Here is a 22,456-nt window from a genome sequence, read left to right as displayed (position 1 = left end):
TAAATCTTTATGTATTTTTTAATTGGGATTATACTGTACAATATTATCTTGTAACCAGCTTTTTTCTTTTTTTAAATATATTTTATTGATTATGGTATTACTGTTGTCCCACTTTTTTCCCCTTTATTCCTCTCCACCCTGTACACCCCCTTCTCTCTAGCATTCCACCCGCCTTAGTTCCTGTCCATGGGTCATACATATAAGTTCTTTGGCTTCTTCATTTCCTATACTGTTCTTAACCTCCCCCTGTCTTTGTACCTACCAATCATGCTTCTTATTCCCCGTACCTTTTCCCCCGTTTTCCCCCTGCCCTCTCCTTGCTAATAACCCTCCATGAGATCTCCATGTCTGTGATTCTATTCCTGTTCTAGTTGTTTGCTTAGTTTGTTTTTCTTTGTTTTTTAGGTTCAGTTGATAGTTGTGAGTTTGTTGTCATTTTACTGTTCATAGTTTTGATCATTTTTTTCCTAGATAAGTCCCTTTAACATTTCATGTAATAATGGCTTGGTGATGATGAACTCCTTTAACTTGACCACATCTGGAGAGCACTTTATCTGCCCTTCCATTCTAAATGATAGCTTTGCTGGATAGAGTAATCTTGGATATAGGTCCTTGCCTTTCATGACTTTGAGCGCTGCTTTCCAGCCCCTTCTTGCCTGAAAGGTTTCTTTTGAGAAATCAGCTGATAGTCTTATGGGAACACCTTTGTAGGTCACTGTCTCCTTTTCTCTTGCTGCTTCTACGATTCTCTCCTTATCTTTAATCTTGGGTGATGTAATTATGATGTGCCTTGGTGTGTGCTTCCCTGGGTCCAGCTTCTTTGGGACTCTGAGCTGGACTTCCTGGAAGTCTATTTCCTTTGCTAGATTGGGGAAATTCTCCTTCATTATTTTTTCAAATAAGTTTTCCATTTCTTGCTCTTCCTCTTCTTCTGGCACCCCTATGATTCAGATGTGGGAATGTTTAAAGTTGTTCCAGAGGTCCCTAATCCTCTCCTCATTTTTTTGAATCCTTGTTTCTTCATTCTGTTCTGGTTGAGTGTTCATTTCTTCCTTCTCCAAATCATTGATTTGAGTCCCGATTTCCTTCCCTTCACTGTTGGTTCCTTATATATTTTTCTTTATTTCACTTTGCATAGTCTTTATTTCTTCCTCTTTTTCCGACCATACTCAGCCATTTCTGTGAGCATCCTGATTACCAGTGTTCTGAAATCTGCATCTGATAGGTTGGCTATCTCTTCATCACCTAGTTCTATTTTTGGAGCTTTGATCTGTGTTTTTGTTTTGTTTTGTTTTGTTTTTGTCTGTGAGCCTGTTAGGGCGGAGCAGAGCCTTAGGTATTCGCCAGGGCAGGGCAACCCAAATGGCTGTGTTGTGGTGCTGTAATGTGCGGGAGGGGTCAGAGAAGGAACAATGCCGCTTGCTTGTCTCTGGGCTGGCTTTCAGTCACTTCCCTTGCTACCCACAAGCAAATTGGGCCCTTTTGGTGTTGATTCCTGGGTGGGTGGATTTATGTATGTTCTAGGACCCTATGGTCTCTCCAAGGAACTTTCCTCTGAGGCAAAGATTTAACATTTTTGTATATGGTTGTTGGTCATTATTATTCACCACTTTTTTTTTATTAAAAAGTGGTTGTGCTAAGACACACTCCTGTTTGAAACCATTTTATATGAGTGTTAAAAGCAAATAATGACATAAACAGGTTTAGATAGGATATTCATTCCAACATTTTAATAATAATAAAAATTATATAGTATTTATACAGTAGTATACAAAACTATAATAGTAAAATATTGCTAGCTTTCTAAATGTCCAGCAATGAAGGTACATACCTGCATATAAACTATGTTAACATTTATTTTTTTAAATGCTCATACATGCTTTTATATTCATAGAACATCTGTGGAGGAATACACAGAAAACTGGTAAGAGTGATTGCTTCTAGGAAGGGAACCAGAGGTTTAAGGTACAGGGGAGGAATGGATGCAACTTTTGCGCCTCTTGAATTGATCATGTGAGTATTGTCTCTCTTAAACAATATACATCTAAAATTAATGTTAAACAGTATGAATTTGGTGAGGTTATGATACATTCATACAGCTAGGTACTTGTCATCCACTGAAAATAGTGTTTCTGATCCACATTAAAATTGATGTGGGAAGATATTTATTGTATACTATTAAATGAAAAAAGCAAGTTATACAATACCATTTATAGTAAATCCTCTTTAAAAGTTTTTATAGTGTGCATGCGCTTGTGCACACAGAAAGGTTCTTAAAAGATAAATATACTAAATTGTTCACAACCTGGGTAGTAGGATTTTTCTAACCCCCTCCTTTTTTAAAGATTTTATTTATTTATTTTTAGAGAGGGGAAGGGAAGCAGAAAGAGAGGGAGAGAAACATCAATGTGTGGTTGCCCCTCACACGCCCCCACCTGGCCTGCAACCCAGGCATGTGTCCTGACTGAACCAAACCCACAACCCTCTGGTTCATAGGCCTGCACTCAATCTACTGAGCCACACCAGCCAGGGCTAATCCCTCTCTTTTAAAAAGGAAAACAGTTTGTATTAAAGATTATGTTGGTTTCCATCTTGAGATTTTCGGCCTACTCTGATTTTAGCAAAGTTTTTTTGTTGTTGTTGTTGGTCCTCACCAGAGGATGTGTTCACGGATCTTAGGGAGAGAGAAAAGGAGATAGAGAGAGAAACATTGATCGGTTGACTCTTGTATGCCCTGACCGGGAATCGAACCTGCAGCCTTTTGGTGTATGGGGTGACAGTCCAACAATCAACTGCGCTCTAACCAACTGAACCACCTGGCCAGGGAGGAAAGGTTTTGATCTGAGCTCTGAATAAGCATAAATAGTATTAATCTATGTCATGGATCTACAGTTTATAATGTACATGGTATGTTTTTGAGTCAGACTGTTGATCAATGAGCACTATAAATCATCCTAAATTCTAAACAGTTTTCAGTGAAATGGAAGATGAAATAATAGTGATCTTGATCCCTTTTGTGCTCTTGGGTGAATTCTTAAGCCCCAAATCTGTGTATTCTTCATGCACAACATTCTTTTGGGGGAACAGAGTCCCAAAATTTGTTGAAGACTAGATGAGGGAATGCTTTACTGTATGTTTATTCTGTGGGAACTGTACCTGTGGAGTTAGTTATTATGAATAATTTGTCAAAGATTGTAGGTCTGTGCTCAAATTCAGGTATTACTATGACTTTCTAAATTAAGTGAACGTGTAATTGATATTTCTTTTGTTGGTTCTCAGTATGCCCTTTCAAGTATTTATAGAAGTAGGTTTGATAATCAAGCATACATTGTATACAGCTGTATTAGTAAGCGTATGTTATTGACTGAGTATATGGGCTAAATGCTCATTAATGCCATTCAGTTATTTGAATGACACTAGTGCTTAAGTTTATGGAAAGAACTTTTGATCTGATTGAATATAATTAACTTCAGAACTGTTTTTTGACCATTTAAACTTAAAGTTATAAGAAAATGTGCTTCATCATTTGAAGAGTTTTAGGATAGTGTAAATGAACAATTTGACTGAATGTTGAATTTTTATGTAAACGTATCATGGTATAAAAGCTGAATTTGAAAAATGAAATTTCATTTTTGATTAGGGTGTATCATCTTAAAAATTCAGCTTTTTTATACTGTGTGACATTGACATAGATATATTTCCTAGATACTACAGCTTTGTAAAACAAAATGCTATTTCTAAACAGGGAACTAATTGGCTAATGCTTTAAGATAATTAAAAGAGGGATTGACCTACATTGAGTCAGGGAGAATGCTGCTTACTTAACAAGATCTCTGTGTTGGACCCTCTATAGAGGAAAAGGCTACCGCTGAGAACAGCTTGTAATATTTGAGCAAAGAGTGAATATTAAGATAAATGTTAAATTACGATGGTGTTTTTTGGTTAATACATATAAAATTTTTATGATGTTACTATGAAAAATTTTATGAGTCCTATAATATTTTTGAAAAGTGATATTAGTATGGGCTTTTTATCACTGAAGAATTATACTGCTTACATTGTATGCATGTATTTTCTACAGGGTCCGACACCAATAATGTCCCTTTTTATTAATAAGATCATAAGTATGTAATTCTGGAACATAATATTACATTCAAGCACACCATGTGACATTGTAGGTGAAATGTTCAAATTAAAACTATAAGTTATTACTCTCATATTATTACCCTACCAACTGCAGGCAAGTAGGCCTTCTGCTGGACCCTGTATTTTGGTCACATTTCCTAGGCACAGTGGCATATTAACAATTTTTAGTACTCACCATGATTTCAAGAGTCCAGGGGAGGTAGTGCTTGGAATGTGGAATAATAATGACAGTAGCTTAATAGCGGTGCTTCAACAATGTTTCTCAAGTACCACTGTGTGTTGTGCATTACTTTAGGCATTGGGAATACAAATGTGATAGAAACACAGCCCTATTGTAAAGTGCCTACATTATTTTTTTAAGATTTTATTTATTTATTTTTAGAGAGAGGAAGAGAAACATGATATGTGAGAGAAACAGTGGTCGGTTGCCTCTCATGCCCCCAACTGGGGACCTGGCTTGCAACCCAGGCATGTGCCCTGGCTAGGAATCGAACCGGCAACCCTTTGGTTCACAGGCCAGTGCTCAATCCACTGAGCCACACCAGCCAGCACAGTACCTACATTCTAATAACATATGTGTACACACACATACAGACACCTGCAGAAATTATTAAATCTTCTAGTATACTTGGGTCTTCAGCAAATTATGTAGAGGACATCATGGGAACACAAAGAGTGGTCATTCTGGAGATTTGAGTGGAAGAATCAGCAAATATGTCATAGATCAGATTCTAAAAACAACTATTTTTTTATTTTAAACAGATGCCTTTAATTACATAAGGATTCAGTCAGCATGATAGTAGTATTATAGTGGGAGCTAATAGAGTTGTATTGCTTGCATAATTTTTTTTTCAGTAATTTTTTAATCCTCTCAGAACATCAGTCAGTTGCCTCCTTCACATGTCCTAAATCTTTTTTCTTTTAAAGTATTTTATTTATTTACTTTTAGAGAGAAGGGAAAGGAGGAAGAAAGAGAGGGAGAGAAACATCCATGTATGAGAGATACATCGATCAGTTGCCTCCTACATGCCCCCAACCAGGGACCTGGCCAGCAACCCAGGCATGTGCCCTGACCAGGAATCAAACTGATGACCCCTTGGCTTGTAGGCTGGCACTCAATCCACTGAGCCACACCAACCAGGGCAGACTTCACGTTAGAATTTAAAATATGTAGTTAAAGCAAACTTAACTGGGATCTTTGCAACAGGTTAAATATTTAACCACTTCAAACAAGTGATTTGGTACTCTCACCTAGTTCTGAAAATGTACTGTGACATCTAGCTTTCCATATCAAAGCATATAACTTCATTAGCAAATGTTCCTTTGTTTTTAGTCTTAAAGTGACATCTGGTCTATTAAAGAACACGCTAACAATTACAAAGCTATTATTTTAATAACATTTAAACAGTTTTATCAAGGTATAATTCATATACCATAAAGTTAACTTGGAAGTGTCCATTTCATTGGTTTTTAGTGTATTTGCAGAGTTGTGCAAACATCAGTACACCTGATTTAGAATGTTCTCATTACTCCAAAAAGAAAGTCAATAACCATTTTCAGGTGCTCCCCATCTCCCCTCCTCACTCAGTTCAGGCAATCACCAATCTTTCTATTTCTATTTATTTTTATAATATTTTAACTTGCAACATTATTGTTCTCGTGCCTATTCCAGAGCATTGGATCAGAGGTTTAAAAGCTCTTAAACTAGCCAAATTTACAAGTCCTGTGACAGCCTCACTCAGAAAACATTCAATTTTTTCCTCATGTTATAATTGTTCCATGTTCTAAGAGTTATTTATTGTTTGATCTGGAGCATGTTTAAAATCCTCTGTTTGCACCACTTGCTAGGGAGATACTAAACTCGCTGAATTAGAAGGAATAAACCCTTTCTGTCCAGACTCAAAACTAAGTTTGTTCTATTTGTGTCAACTACTCCAAGGTAGGAATCTTCTGTGGCATGCACCATTATCTTCAATAATAATGTCAGCTTCATCACTTTCTTCATCCTTTGGCTCAATGTTCAGTTCAGTCTGCTGTATATAGCCTAGAAGGCTGCTATCAGTGGATTTGTTGGAGCTGTCAGAAGTCCTACTGTTCTTAATATTATTCTTCTGATTTGTCTTGCTGTTTTGACAAGGTTGCAGCTGTCTGCAATCATCGTGTCTGTTACTTGATCAAAACTCTACCCTGAAACTTCTGCATCATCATTAACAGCCAATAGACTTGTCCAAGAGCCAGACCTCCTGGAACAAGCTAGGATGTAAAGAGATCCCCGGGACCTTTCTAAGCCATGTGGTATCTCCCTTAGACTGAAAGCATTCCAGTTATTGAGTGCTAGGGAATGTTCAGTGTTGTGTTTAAAGATGAACTAACCCTACAATATGTTTCCCGGTGAATATCAACATCTGTAATAGAAAACAGGTATAAAGTCTTAGGGCATACAAGTGACTGGATATGGCTTTTTTTTTCTGTGCTTGACAGAACACAGTGCATTGGTTAAAACATTTTACTCCTTCTTTAGCATGTTTGTATCAGAGGCACTGTTGTCTGTTGCTTCCTTTTTTATTTTAAAGATTTTATTTACTTTTAGAGAGGGAGGAAGATAGCGTGCTGGCCTCTGAACCCAAAGGTTGCCGGTTCGATTCCCAGTCAGGGAAAATACCTGTGTTGTGGGCAAGGTCCCCAGCTGAGGGCGTGTGAGAGGTAACCAATTGGTGTTTCTCTCCCTCTCTTTCTCCCTCCCTCTAAAAGTAAATAAAGTCTTTAAAAAAGGTATGCAGGCTAGTGTAAAAAAACCTTTCAGCCCTGGCCAGTGTGTAGCTCAGTTGGTTGGAGCGTTGTCCTATAAATTGAACAGTTGAGGGTTCAGTCTCCAGTTGCGGCATGTATGAGAGGCAACCAAGCAATGTTTCTGTCTCACATCAATGTTTCTCTCCCTCTCCCCCGCCCTTCCTCTCTCTCTAAAATCAATAAGCATATCCTCTGGTGAGGATTTAAAAAATTAACTTCCAGGTCTTGTCCATGAGTATATGTTTTCATGCAGTAGCAGTCTGATGTACATCCTATTTTATATTATTTCCCATTAAAATAGCTTTTGTTTCATATATTTAATAATAAAAACCTGGGGAAACAAACTTCTGTATTATATTCAGATACCAGGTAGGTGGGTCTTTTGTGTGTGTTTTTCTCTGTCCTCCAACTTCCTGTATTCCCATATTATCACTGGATTAGCAGTCAACCTCCTCTCCTTGGCCCCTGCCTATGGCTCTCTTTATCTAGTTGACTAGGCTGTATGTATATGTATATTTTAAACACATCTCACATCTTGAACTCTTCCGTACCCCTCATATTAATGTGTAACACTACTTGATTCTTTGTTTTGTGAATGTGTGCTGCCATAGTGCCATTTTTTCCCCAAGCACTGTTTGTGCTTGGATTTCTGACTGTCTACCCCATTTATATTAAGGCTTCCTTTGACTATCTTTTCTCTGTGCCTTCTTACCTTTCTGCTTACCCACTAAAAAGGCTGAATATGCTTTCATAAAGAAGCCTTGCTGTCTCAGCATACTTTATTGCATTCAGACATTTTCACATCCATGGACCTTTTTATTACCCTTCTCCAATATCCATACCCTATTTTCTTCTGTATTCTCAATTACTGTGTTCTGTATATACTTCCTTGCTAAACATCATCTTCCCCACCTTCATTTCACTTAAACTATTTTTTAAATTTTATTTTATTTTACATTATTTTATTGTTGTTCAAGTACAGTTGTCTCCGTTTTCTGGAGTGTCCCCACCACTCCCCCCACCCCAGCCATCCCCACCTCCCACCCTCGATGCTGTTGCCATTTGGTTTTATCCATGGGTCCTTTATAGATTTTGTAGATACTCCTTGACCCTTCCCCTTTTTACCCCCATTATCCCCTCCCCTATCCCCTCCCCTATCCCCTCTGGTCACTGTCAGTTCTTAATTTCAATGTCTCTGGTTCTGTTTTGCTTGCTTGCTTGTTTTGTTGATTAGGTTCCACTTCTAGGTAAGATCATACAATAAACTATTTTTTAAAAGTCCTCTTACCCTTTCTTTTGGCGCCTTCCTCCAAACCCAAGTTTTCTGTCTTTTGTCAGTCATCTTTCTCCCTTCTGCTCTTAACCTCTCTGGTAATTTCACTTTTTAAAAGATTTTATGTATTCTTAGAGAGAGAGGAAGGGGAAAGAGAGAGAGAGATGTGGGAGAGAAACATCAGTTGGTTGCCTCTCACATACCCCCAAATGGGGAACCTGGCCCACAACCCAGGCATGTGCCCTGACTGGGAATCAAACCCACAACCTTCTGGTTCATAGGCCGGCACTCAATCCACTGATCCACACCAGCCAGGGCTGGTAATTTCATTTTTTCACTCTTCTCCAATAGCTTTCACTCCGATAACGTATATGTAGTGTTCAGTTGAGGGCTTCCGAATAGATATCTGCTTTTCAAAACAGTGAAATCTAAACAGTTAGTTTAGGAATAACCCCCGGGAAGATGAGGTCTCCACTTGAAAGCTTCAGAGATTCTCCTAGTATCATCGAATGATGGAGTTTTTTTGTTTGTTTGTTTGTTTGTTTGTTTGTTTCCATGTAAAGAGTGTTTTATTCTAGTTTTTATAACATAACCTATTAAGCATTAAAGACAGGAATAGAAGGAACAAGATTTTTATAACATGCCCAATTCAAAATAAAAGGTCAGCCACAATTAAATTTGTTTAATTTAATCCAGGTAAATTAATCCTTGTTCTGTTAACATTGGGTTAGTTAGCAGTCCAGTTTCTGAAAGTGAATGAGTTCTGGAAATGCAGATTCCACCCCTTGGTCACCCAAGATGTTCATCTGGTGATGCTCTCAACTTTACTGGGGCACCTGTAACTAATAACCTATTTTCTGTAGTATCAAGTGTTGAGTGCCTTTTAAGGTTCTTTAATTGGACTGTTTTTTTTATTTTATTTTAATCATTGTTCAATTACAGTTTTCTCCTTTTTACACCCAATCCAGCCCCCCCTCCCCACTTCCCTCCCATTACCACCCTCCCCTTAGTTTATGACCATGTGTCCTTTAAGTTTGTTCCCGTGAACCCTTCCCACTGTCCCTTGAAATTCCCTCTACTCTCTTTTGTGGGCACTGTCAGCCTGACCTCTATTTCAGTGTCTTTGGTTATATTTTGCTTGTTTCTTTGTTTTGTTGTTTAGGATCCTCTTAAAGGTGAGATCATATGGTATTTGTCTTTCACTGCCTGGCTTGTTTCACTTAGCATAATGTTTTCCAGCTCCATCCAAGCTGTTGCAAAGGGTAGGAGCTCCTTCTTTCTTTCTGCTGCATAGAATTCCATTGTGTAAATGTACCATAGCTTTTTGATCCGTTCATTCACTGATGGGCATCTTGGTTGCTTCCAGCATCTAGCTATTGTAAATTGTGCTGCTATGAACATTGGGATGCATAGGTTCTTTTGAATTGGTGTTTTAGTATTCTTAGGATAGAGTCCCAGCAGTGGAATCGCAGGATCAAAAGGCAGATCCATTTTTAGTTTTCTGAGGAAGTTCCATACTGCTTTCCATAGTGGTTGTACCAGTCTGCAGTCCCAGAATGATGGAGTTTTATATAATATCTGAAATAGGGTGGCTGCTTTAACCATACAAAATGTACACGATTGTGAAATGAGAATAGATTGCTGATTTTGTACTTCTGTTTTGATTGACCTGAGGAATAAAACATCTCCAAAGGTAATTTTCATGTGGATTGTACTGAGCATTAATTCTTCAGGGTAATTATAGACTTGGAAATATTTAATACTTGCTCATAGTCCATGCCGAAGTATCTTCCAGTGGTGGGAGGAACTCATATTTTACAAGGCAATCCAGTTCATTTTGTACTGCTATTTTTTAAAGATTATTTTTTAAATTTACTTTTAGATAGAAGGGAGGGGAGGGAGAAAGAGGTAAAGAAACATTGATGTGAGAAACAGATCAGTTGCCTCTCATACGTGCCCCAACTAGAAACCAAACGTGCAACCCAGGCACATGCCTTGACTGGGAAGCAAACCAGCAACCTTTTGCTTTGCGGGATCATGCCCAACCCACTGGGCCACACCAGTCAGGTGTGCTCCTATTGATTATTTTAACTGTTCATCCTTGTATAGAATTAAAGTCCCCAGTCTATAGTTATATTTCTTGATTTTAATTCTGCTCTCAAGCTTCACAGAATTTGGATCCCTTTTCTACATGACAATGTCTTAGATATCTAAACATAGTTATTATATCCTCTATACCCCTCCCCTCACATTTTTTTTTCCTTTTGAAATAACCACTCTCTGCCCCTCCAACTATTGCTCATAGGACACTATTTTCATCATCTGGATTGCTCTTTAGGGACATTACACTTTGTTAACGTCCCTTCTAAATTTGTTCAGAACTTAAAATAATAGGCAAAGTGTAGCTGAATTGGCTCTGGATGTTGCACATATGGACATTAATGCAGCCTGGAGTTGCTTTAAGTTTTTTATCAGTCATGTAATGTTGGCTCATAGTGAATTGGTAATTAACTAAAATCCCAAGATTTTAATCTGCTTTGCCTTCGTGTGACTTCTTTCCAACCAGGTTTCCATCTTCTTTAGTTGTGCGACAGATTTTTTAAATCAGAATGTAAAACTTTACACATATCTCTGTTAAATTTTATCTCATTACTCCTGACTGATGTGGCTCAGTGGACTGAGCACTGGCCTGCAAACTGAAAGGTCACTGGTTTAATACCCAGTCAGGGCACATGCCTGGGTTGCAGGCCAGGTCCCCAGTTGGGGGTGTGTAAGCAGCAACTGATTCATATTTCTCACATATCAATGTTTTCCTTCCTCCCCCTCTCTCTAAAAATAAGTAAATAAAATCTTTTTTTTTTTAATTTATCTCATTAGGCTTTCATCCAGCCTTGGTTTCTTTGAATCTTGATTCTTGTCATTCAGTTTATGCTGATTCAACAAAGGGCCTTGAAACTAGTATCATAATGTTTTCAGATATCTGAGAAGTGATAATCAAAAGTTATGGGGACTATCTTCCAAAAATTGTTGTGTGCAGCTATAACTCAGCTCTTTAGGTATATATGAATTAATACCATTGTAAATTGACAAGGCCCAGAAAGACTGATATCCATTGCCAGCCTGTAAGACAGAAGCCTTGTGTTGAACAGTGTTCTAAGAGGGGTGATGTTCTGAGACATATTGTGCCAACATAATGCCAAAAGAGCTCGTTACTCTTCCCAAGAAATCAGTTAATGCGCAGATGAAGTAGAGTCAGTGTCATTGTGACTATTCTTTTATTTTGCATTTCACAAGCATGTACCCAGTACATACAGTGTTAGGAAACGTGTGAGATTTGGAGAATCAGGGTTGCCTCCCTGATTTACACCTATTGTCCCAGGGTAATTGTTAGTAGCATCACTTTTTGCTGTCAAAAGTGTCCAGGTTAGGAGGATAAATAAATGGCCATATTTTTCATGACCCAACTACTTCCTTTGAGTTTTTTGTAATTGGGTTAAATGTTACACAGCTATAATTTGCCAGATTTAATGAGGCTGCAGTAGTACTTAACATTTGCATAGATAGTTCCTTAACCATGGGAAGTTGGTAGCAAAAGCAACTACACATATTTAGTATTCCTCCTGAGCCACCATCTAGAGGGCAGTATTATATACAGTTAAAATGATCCAATTCCAACCAAAAAATGGCCTCTTTGTTTACACATGAAAATCAGAAACTTTTGATGTTCTTAAAGAACTCATTGGAACCAGTATTGTGAATAACTTATCTTTTATTAAACAAAAAAGTAAAATATTAAAAATTAATTCATTAGCATTCTGAACATTCCTTTTTAAAAATTTGTAGAAACTGAACTTTGATGCCTTGAATATATAATGATCCATTATAACAATTATGTGTAGGCTTTAAAAATCTGCATATTTTATGCTTCTTTCGTGGTTTTCCTGATTAATGATTTCACATGGTTAATTTTAATATATTCTGCATCACAGTTTCTATATTTATGTAAAATAAGCACTTAAAATGAATACTACTTGCTTAAATATTTCCTCTAAAAGAGAAAACAAAATTGCTAGTTTTAACTTTAAGACTTGAACTCAAGTATTTAGAATTAGAATGGTTCTTAGAGATTGTGTAATTTTATGTCGTCAGTGAGTAATTTCTTAGTTCCTGATATCAAAAGTGATTGCCTGTGTTTCACATCTTGGATTTCCTAATGTAATGTTCTCTTTTTAGAAAAGGTGGACAAGTCCTATTTTCAAGAGAAGATGACTCTTAACTGTTTTGAAGGATCTAAAACTTGTGTACCTGCAGACATCGATAAAGATGAAGAATTTGTAGAAGAGCTTAGTAGAGTAAAAACTTTTGCTAATTTTCCAAGTAGTAGTCCTGTTTCTGCATCAACGCTAGCACGAGCTGGTTTTGTATATACTGGTGAAGGAGACACCGTGCGATGCTTTAGTTGTCATGCAGCAGTAGATAGATGGCAATATGGAGACTCAGCAATTGGAAGACACAGGAAAGTATCCCCAAATTGCAGATTTATCAAGGGCTTTTATTTTGAAAATAATGCTACACAGTCTACAAATTCTGGTATCCAAAATGGTCAGTACAGAGCTGAAAATTATCTGGGGAACAGAAACCATTTTGTTTTAGACAGGCCATCTGAGACTCACGCAGACTATCTTTTGAGAACTGGACAGGTTGTAGATCTGTCCGACACCATCTACCCAAGGTACCCTGCCATGTGTAGTGAAGAAGCTAGATTAAAGTCATTTCAGCACTGGCCAGATTATGCCCATTTAACCCCAAGAGAGTTAGCTAGTGCTGGACTCTACTATACAGGTGTTGATGATCAAGTGCAGTGCTTTTGTTGTGGTGGAAAACTAAAGAATTGGGAACCTCGTGACCGCGCATGGTCAGAACACAAGCGACATTTTCCTAATTGCTTCTTTGTTTTGGGCCGGAATGTTAATATTCGAAGTGAATCTGATACCCTGAGTTCTGATAGGAATTCCCCAAATTCAACAAATTCTCCAAGAAATCCAGCCATGGCAGATTATGAAGCACGGATCGTTACTTTTGGGATGTGGATGTACTCTGTTAACAAGGAGCAGCTTGCAAGAGCTGGATTTTATGCTTTAGGTAAACCTTATTATAAAATCAGGCTAATAAATAACTTTCCAACTGTCCCAGGGCTCCTAAAAAGTAAATAGATTCCTTTAGCCCCCCCTGAACTGTTAAATATTTAGGTGTAGACTGGCATGATTATATCACTAATTCTGTTAACCCATATGTTGAATACGTAATGTGACCACTGAATTTATATGAAAAGGAGTACTATATTAAGAGTCATGTTTATCTTCATGTAATTGTTTTTTGGAGAAGAATAACATGCAAAAGATGATAGGTATCCCTGATAAAAGAATGGGTTGGATAGTAACATTAACTATAATTTATTGAGTGCCTACTCTGTGTGCTCAAATACATATATTAAATGCATTTTCTCTATACCTCTTAAGAAAATAAGAAAAGTTAGTATCAAAGAGTTTAGTTTGGCTGATATTAAAATTACTATCTGCCTTTTGTACAGAGACTATATATTTGAAAGCTGCCCTATATAATGTCTTTTTGCTTCAAATGAGCACTTTTCAAATGGACTACCGTGGGCATGTCAGGAAGAGCCGTATCAATTATTTAATAATTTACTTACATAGTGTCATACAGGTTTTGGTGTCATGTAGCTGTAAACTTAGAGAAACTTATCTTGTAATTTCATTATGCATTAAACTTTATTATTAAAGTTTCATAATTTGAAAAGGTAAACTTTGGGCCCCAAATGAGATATGTTAAAAAAGAATGTAACAATTGTAATTTTCTACATAAAAATTGGGTAGTTTCATTTTTGTTCTATAAAATACCTCAAGTTGAATCAGTGAATTTAATGTGTATTTCCTCCTCAAATGATCATATCTATTACTTAGATGTGAGTTTGAATGTATTTTTAATAGTTTATTTTTGTCTTTTTCCATCACCATTATTCTTTCTTATACCCTCCTCTACCTCCACCCTTCCACTCCCTGTGTTCCATGTCCATGAGTTCCTTTTTTGCTAGATCCCATGACCCCCAACTGCCCCCCCAGAGTGAATGTCTTTTTTTAACCTATACATTTTTATGTAACTTAGAAATGCTTGATTTCATGGTGTTAAAAAAGGGGTATTTTGTGTAAGCTTCTAATTGTATAAAATACATGTATTTTTACTTGTGTGTTTTCTTAGGTGAAGGTGATAGAGTCAAGTGCTTTCATTGTGGAGGAGGTCTAAGTGATTGGAAGCCTAGTGAAGACCCTTGGGAAGAACATGCTAGATGGTTTCCAGGGTAAGGTATTTAAATGTTCGTTCAATAACAGCCAAGCTGGACAGGGTACAGTGGGAAGACTTGAATAGCTTTTCACCTCAACTATTTTTGCCTTCCCAAGCCTTGAAATTCACACCAGGTTTATAAAAATAGGATCACCTACTTTATAGGGGGGGAAAAAAACACCTAAGCCTTCTCTGGTGACAAAAACATTAATTACTTGTATATTGTATTGATGACATTCAGAGGATTCCATTTCTAAACACCAAATTAGGAATGTGTACTTTAGTTGTTGGAAGTAGGCTTTTTTTACAATGAATACAAGAGAACCCACAATAAGTAGCATAACAAAGGGAGCATTTTGTGGCTCCTTAGAAATACTGAAATGTAAGTTAATGGAATTAAGATGATGGAGATGATATCATATACTTTGCTAATTTTCTTTCTACTAAAGTTAACCTTCTTGTTTAGGTGTAAATATCTGTTAGAAGAGAAGGGGCAAGAATATGTAAACAATATTCATTTAACCCACTTACTTGAAGAGTCTGTGGTAAGTCAAATATTGTAGAATATGTATTTTCAGATACCATGTAAGTTGTTTTACAATGATTTCTTGGAGTAAAATTCACAGTGTTGAATTTTTTTTTTAAGATTTTATTTTATTTTATTTTTTAGAGAGGGAAGGGAGGGAGAAAGAGAGAGAAAGAGAGAGAAAGAGAGAGAAACATCAATGTGGGGTTGCTGGGGGTCATGGCCTGCAACCCAGGCATGTACCCTGACTGGGAATCGAACCTGCGACACTTTGGTTCGCAGCCCGCGCTCAATCCACTGAGCTACGCCTGCCAGGGCACAGTGTTGTATTTTAAATCAATAATGTATGGTGAGCTTTAAAAGGGAGATCTTGAAAAGTGCTTGTTATTCTTAACCTGAAGCAAATTGGTGAAAGGGAATTAGGATGAACTGATTTAATATCACTGTAGGCAAAAAAAAAAAGGCTTGAAGAACAAAAATACTTTAATCTCTCAGCCTTCTGGAATTTGACTTTTGTACTCATAAATAGTTTTAAACTACTTATAAGTACAACTCTGGGAGAGCACAGTCACCATTATAGTTCTGCCATCAACTATATTGCCTCAATCAAGTTGTTTAAACTCCCTGGATGTCAGCTTCTTCTCTGTAAAGTGAATGGGTTGGGCTAGATGACCTTTTAACTTCCTTCTAGCTTCACTGGACTGTATGTACCCCTTGTGTATATTCACATGTTGAGTTAGAATAAAGCCAATTTTTAATTCGTGATTACTGTAACTTTTCAAATTGAGTTAATTTGCCTTCTACCAAAAAGAATTTTAACTTACAATTTATATTTCTATTTTAGGGAAGAAATGATGAGAAAACACCATCACTAACTAAAAGAATTGGTAAATATGCTTATTATAATAAATACACTTTTAATTTCATTACCACCTTATACTTGTTATTTATAAGGTAGAAAGGTAAACATATTCTTTCAGGTTCACCAAGGTGTATTTGAGGTGAGATTTGCTATAAATTTAAGAAGTAATGAAGTGCCTATAGATTTCAGTAGGATATTTATATATACAGAACATTCTTATGGAGGTTGGACAGTTAGCTTTTCCAGGCTTGGGAGGAGCAGCTACAAGCTGCCCATCACCACTTTTGGGGCTTTTTAGTTTCAAAAGTAGTAGAAAGTTTAATTTAGAATATGTCTAGTGATTCCCCACGTTCTATACTCATAGCAAGAGAATACTGTATGTATTTATAAATATGCTTGAGGAGAGCCACTTTCATAAGGCTTTTGTGATGGAAATAAATAATCAAGTTTAAGAAGTCATTTATTCCAGCCTGTATTTTTGAAATTATCCAGAAACAAAGAGACTGTAACATTTCTTGATAATCATCTTTACAATACATACTATTCTTTTTATGACTAATAAGAAAGACTCTTGGTTTGGGATTGATTTTTTTTAATTGAGATAATAATTTACTTAGCAAAATTTTCACTATTATAAAGTATAGATTTTGGTGTTTTTAGTATATTCACAAGGTTGTGCAACCATCCCTGTTATTTAATTACAGAACATTATCGTAACCCCAACACGAAACCCCAAACCCATTAGCAGTCACCCCCCCATTGCTGCCCCCACATCCCCAGCCCCAAACAACCACTAATCTACTTCTGTCTGTATGAGTTGGCCTATTCTGATTATTTCATATTAAATGGAATCATAACGGCTTTGATGTTCATCCATTTTGTAGCAGTCATATATGAGTATTTCTTTTTTATGGTGGAAAACTATTTCTTTGTATGGATAATACATCTTGTTTATTCATTTGTCAGTTGGTGGACATAGTGATGCTGCTATGAACATTTATGTACAAGTTTTTGTGTGGACATATGTTTTTAATTCTCTTGGGTATATTTTTAGGGATGGAGTTGCTGGGCCATATGGTAACTCTTGTGTTTAACCTTTTGGTAAACTACATTCCCACCAGCAATGTGTGAGGGTTCCAGTTTGTTTCTCCACATCCTTGTGAACACTTGTAATTATTTGTCTTTTTATTACAGCCATCCTGTGGGTATGCAGTAGTATCTCATCGTGTGTGTGTGTGTGTTTCCCAGATGGCTAATGATGTAGGACATCTTTCACCTGCTTAGTGACCATTTGTATGTCTTTGGAAAAATGTTCATCTCCTTTGCCCATTTTTTGGTTGGGTTATTTGTATTTTTATTATTGAATTGTAAGAGTTTTTTATACATTCTAGTTTTTTTTATATGTAAGTCCTTTATCAGGTACATGATTTGCAAATATTTTCTCCCATCTTGTAGGTTGTCTTTTCACTTTCCTGTTGGTGTTCTTGAAAACATATAAATTTCTAATTTTGACAAAGTCAAATTTATCTGGGTTTTGTTGTTGTTGTTGTTGTTGTTGCTTATGCTTTGAAGTCATATGTAAGAAACCATTGCCCAATCCAGGGTCACCTGTTTTCCTTTAAGAGTTTTATGGTTTTAGCTCTTATATCCAGGTCTTTGATCCATTTTGAGTTAATTTTTGTAAATAGTATGAGGTAGCGGCACATTTAATTCTTTTTCATGTGGGTATCCTGTTGTTCTTAATTTTGGTTTTCAGCAAGTTGACCTTCAAGTACCTGCAGGATATCCAAGTAGGTGAATGTTAAAACCTCAAACTCATAAATGACAGTGAAATTGTGGTAGTAAGGAAAGTATCCAGAGAAATTGGGGAAAAAAAAAGAGGGAGAGATCACATGAGGGAACCATCAATATCTAATCGGGTGGGCAGGAGGAGCCGCAAAAAATTGGGGGAAGCTGACTTCTGGACATCTCCACCTAGAAATCTCAAAAACAGCTCAAATTCAGCTTCTCTTTTGAAAACCACTCAGACAAATTCAGTCCTGCTCTATTGCCCCCGTGTTAGTTAATAGTATCACAATTCACAAAGTTGGCCCATAATTTGAGTCATTATAAGCTCTTTGTTTTCCTTCGTCTCACTACATTTAATTAATCACCAGGTCTGATAAAATTCCACCTTTTTAATAATGTCTAAAGTCCACTGGTTCTGCCTTGGTTCCTCCCCTTTCTCATCCAGGCTATTGTAGCAGTCTCTTAACTGGTCTTTTATTTGCACTCTAACCTCCTGACTGAATTTCTATCAAACACAACTCTTAAGTTACTTCCCTACTTAGAAAATATCTTTTGTTACCATACTGTTTCTTACAATCAAATCCCTGCATGTCCTGATCAGTATCTACCCCCAAGTTATATTCTTACTTTTGTTGCCATAGATTAGATTTGAACATCTTATATATGTAGTCATACAATATGTAGTGTTTGTCTCTAGTTCATCATTACGATGACATTTTACTCTCTATGAGACTCATCATGTTGTCTATGGTAGTAGTTCATTCTTCTTTCTTGCTGTGTAGTGTTTGAATATAGCATAATTTACTAAGCCATTCACCTGATGATGTTTTAATTTCCAGTTTGGAGCTGTTATAAATAATGCTGCTGTGAATATACTTATGTATGTCTTTGGTAGATATGTGCATCATTTTTAATACCCAAGAGTGGAATTGATGAGTGAGTGGGTATGATTCTCCTTTTTAGCATTTTTTTTTGCATAACTGTATCCTACTTTGAGCATCATAAAAGTGAGTTTTGGTTTGCTTCCTTGCCTCAGCTGGTTCACCCCCCTTATCTATAGAAACTAAGTCTGAGAAATAGGAAACTGATACGTTCAAAGTCACACCAGGAGGTCCCCCTATTTCCCATTAATTTTTCAAAATAATTGCTAGGGACTTGGTAAAGAAGACATCTGCTCTTTAAGTACCTTAGGTTGGTTGTTAATGAGAACATGTGATTTGAAAAATGTTCAGATTTTTTAAGCATTTAACACTTACCTGTTTTACTTTATTTTGCACTATTTCATGAAGTCGTTAAAGCATCTAATCTCAATTCATAGTGCTGCAAAACACTCCATTTTCAATTGTAAAATTCTGAAAGTGATCCTTCAGTGCCTAAATATTTCAAAATCTTTTGTTCAGAGCAGCCTTGGTTTGTTGGGGGGGTTTTTCTTGCTGCTTAAATTTTTTTACTAAAGTTTGTGTTGAGTTGTATTAATGAAAATGATTGTTTCAACTGTGTTCTTCCTCACCGATTTTCATTTTAGATGATACCATCCTCCAGAATCCTATGGTACATGAAGCTATACGAATGGGGTTCAATTTCAGGGATATTAAGAAAATAATGGAGGAAAAAATTCAGACATCTGGGAGCAACTATACATCACTCGAGGTTTTGGTTGCAGATCTAGTGAGTGCACAGAAAGACAACACACAAGATGAATCAAGTCAGACTTCCTTGCAGAAAGGTATGCCTGGCTGGTTTTAAAAAGCAAGAGACACCTAACAGTACTTCATTATGGATAGTATCTTAAGGACTTCGTGACCCATTAATTTTCCTCCTCTTACATCCCACTTAGAATAAACATTGTGTAAGATTTTATTATGGAAAATGTCAAACATCCTAAAAAGTGGAAAGAATAATATAATGAACCCTGATGTACCCATCAACCAGCTTCAGCAATTCTTAGCACTTTTGAAATCTTGTTTCATGTCTTCCCCCAATGGTTTTTTTTGTTTGTTTGTTTGTGTGTGTGTGTGTGTGTGTGTGTTTTTATTTGCTGTAGTATTTCACAGTAAATCCTAGACTTCCTATATATCATTTACCTTGAACACTTCAATACATATCTAACAAGGACTTTTTAAAAAAACTTTAGTATTGTGTGTTAGTCTGCTTGGACTGATAAAAGAGAACGCTATAGACAGGGTGGATTAAACAGCAGACATTTATTTCTCATGAATCTGGAGGCTGGGAAGTTCAAGATCTAGATGCAGGCAGATACGGTCCCTGATGAGAACTCCTTCCAGGCTTGCAGATGGCTGCCTTCCCTGTGTCCTTACATGGCTGAAAGAGAGCACTCTGGTTTCTCTTCCTTTTATTTGTTTGTTTGTTTATCTGTTTATTTATTTATGTATTGTAAGGACATAGATCCCATCCTGGAGCCTCACCCTCATGACCTCATCTAAACCTAATTAGCTCCCAAAGGCCCTGTCTCCAAGTACTGTCACATTGGGTATTAAGGCTTCAAAATATGAGTTTTGGGGAGATAGACATTTAGTCCATAACATAGTATGATCACACTTAAACAAAATGAACACTTAAAGCTAGAGCAAAGTATTAGCAGAGGTAAACTATTAATCTGGGGGAGAGGGGATCTATGCCCAGAGCATCACCATCTCAAGTAAAGGGCTCCACACAATGCTGAAATAAGGTAGAAAAAGTAGAGTTGATATCAGCATTTGGTAGGCATGACATTTCATTCCATTGTGGTCTGTGTAAGGAATCTCTCAAACAATCAGAACCAAGAGAAACCTTAAAGATTATATAACTTGCATTATTTCAGTGAGGAAACGGAAGTGCAGATGTGCTGTTGCCCAAGATCACTCAGATAGTTGGGAGTGAAATTCAGGTTTCTGGAGTTCTGGTCCAATGTTAATTTTTTTAATTAAAAAAATTATGGTACAATACACATAACAAAATTGATCATCTGAACCGTTTTTAAGTTTACAGTTCAGTACTATTAAGTGCATTCACTGTTGTGCACCCAGCATCCAGAACCCTTTTCATCTACAGAACTGAAAGTCTGTACCCATTAAACAGCAGCTCCCCATTCCCCTTCCTGCCAGCCCCGGGCACACAGCATTCTGCTGTCTGTCTCTCTAAAACCGACTACTCTAGGTATCTGGCCCATTGTTATTTTCTACTCACTGCAACATCACATCCAAAAGTAATGTATAAATTACTTTATTGTTTTCCTCCCGTTTTTAAGCTACAAAGCTACTTTTAATACTTTGGGATAAACCCCACAGGACTAAAACACACTCGGGAAGGGTAATCCCTTCACCCCCCCAGGAATGGTTCATGGGAACAGAAGCTATCTGGGGGGAAGAAAGAGCAAAAGAGACCCAGTATAGACTTAAGGCAAAGGCAATGCCATCAGTGTTGGAACCTTGGAGCATTACAGGAGGAAACTTGATCATGGTGGGACTGGTTCCAGGCACGTAGGTAAAGGGCAAGAGGGTTGGATATGAAGCCACCAAGCTACTCGGGTTCCTCCTCATTTGCCTTTTTGTGCTGCTGCTGCTGCCTGATCTCCAGCCCCTTTGCTTCCCGAGTGACAACAGTAAGCTCATCATCTCGGTGCTTTTTCTTAACCACGTGGCTCTGCTCTTTCATATTCTTCTGGTTGAACTCAGGCTGCTTATCGCTGGTTTGACAGTAGCAAGAATATGTTTCATTCTCGCTTTTATATGATGTAAGTCAGTTTATAATGCTGTCCCTTTACTTAAGTTGTTTCCTTTGTCCCAAATGCCTTTTCCCTGTCTGTATACCCGATTTCATTCCCCACTGCCCTCCCCTCCATTCCCTAAATCCATCTTGTGAACTAACCCATCCTTCAAGCACAGAGGTCATGTCTTTGACATTTTCCCCAGGACCCACAGCAGAGTTCAGAGCTTTCACTTCTCTACTCAGTACTCTTAGAGCACTTGTAACATTATTTTTGAACTGCTTTCCTTTTTTTTTTTTCCTGCCCATTAGACACAAGCTTCTTGAGCCTAGGTGCTTTATGTTCTTGTCTCTGGTAAGTTCCAGGTTTGGGCCTATAGTTTTCAGTATGCCCAGAAGGTTGCCTTTTAAGAAACAGGAGATAAACAGTCCTTTCTAGCCCTGGCTGGCGTAGCTCAGTGGATTGAGCGCGGGCTGCGAACCAGGCATTGCAGGTTCGATTCCCAGTCAGGGCACATGCCTGGGTTGCAGGCCATGGCCCCCAGCAACCCCACATTGATGTTTCTCTCTCTTTCTCCCTGCTTTCCCTCTCTAAAAATAAATAAATTAATTGAATGTTAAAAAAATAAATATGGGGGGAGGCGGGGGGAAACAGTCCTTTCTTACACCCCTAGTTAGGGAAACCTTTCTGAGGCACAAATCTGAACATATCTCTCTCTAGGTTAAACCCCTTCGCTGGCTCCTAGGGCCCTGAGAATCAAGTTCAAACTCCTTTACATGGGTTGCCGAATACTTCAGGATGAGGCTCCTCCTAACCTGTTCTGTAGCCTCATTTCGTGCTGTTTCCCCTTCAAATTCTGTTCCTGGGTCTTACCTGTGGACATGTAGGCCCTGTTCTGTCTCTCCCCTTGGAGCCTACTTATGCTGTTTCCTCTACCTAGAACACCCTTCTCCCTCTCCCTAATTTATTCCTCTAGGAGGCTTTCCCTTTATGTGTACATCCATG

General features: G+C 37.5%; 1 protein-coding gene across 4 annotated transcripts in view; it reads left to right on the top strand.

The window, feature by feature from the left end:
- Nucleotides 1-22,456, top strand: part of LOC123827723 (X-linked inhibitor of apoptosis) — a 37,407-nt gene that overhangs the window by 8,872 nt on the left and 6,079 nt on the right. Inside the window, exons 2-7 of one of the 4 annotated variants that reach the window (XM_045852184.1) lie at nucleotides 1,895-2,013; nucleotides 12,448-13,351; nucleotides 14,486-14,585; nucleotides 15,036-15,114; nucleotides 15,940-15,982; nucleotides 19,271-19,471. In XM_045852184.1, the coding sequence (XP_045708140.1) occupies nucleotides 12,475-13,351; nucleotides 14,486-14,585; nucleotides 15,036-15,114; nucleotides 15,940-15,982; nucleotides 19,271-19,471 (1,300 nt within the window). In that variant the 5' untranslated portion in view covers nucleotides 1,895-2,013; nucleotides 12,448-12,474. Of the gene's footprint in view, nucleotides 1-1,894; nucleotides 2,014-12,442; nucleotides 13,352-14,485; nucleotides 14,586-15,035; nucleotides 15,115-15,939; nucleotides 15,983-19,270; nucleotides 19,472-22,456 lie in introns of all 4 variants that reach the window. The other 3 variants (XM_045852183.1, XM_045852182.1, XM_045852185.1) reach the window with 3 other exon arrangements.

Source organism: Phyllostomus hastatus, unplaced genomic scaffold, assembly GCF_019186645.2.
Source record: "Phyllostomus hastatus isolate PE091 unplaced genomic scaffold, TTU_PhHast_1.1 phas_contig_90, whole genome shotgun sequence".
In the NCBI taxonomy this organism is placed as follows: domain Eukaryota; kingdom Metazoa; phylum Chordata; class Mammalia; order Chiroptera; family Phyllostomidae; genus Phyllostomus; species Phyllostomus hastatus.
This window is presented reverse-complemented; position numbering and strand designations above follow the sequence as displayed.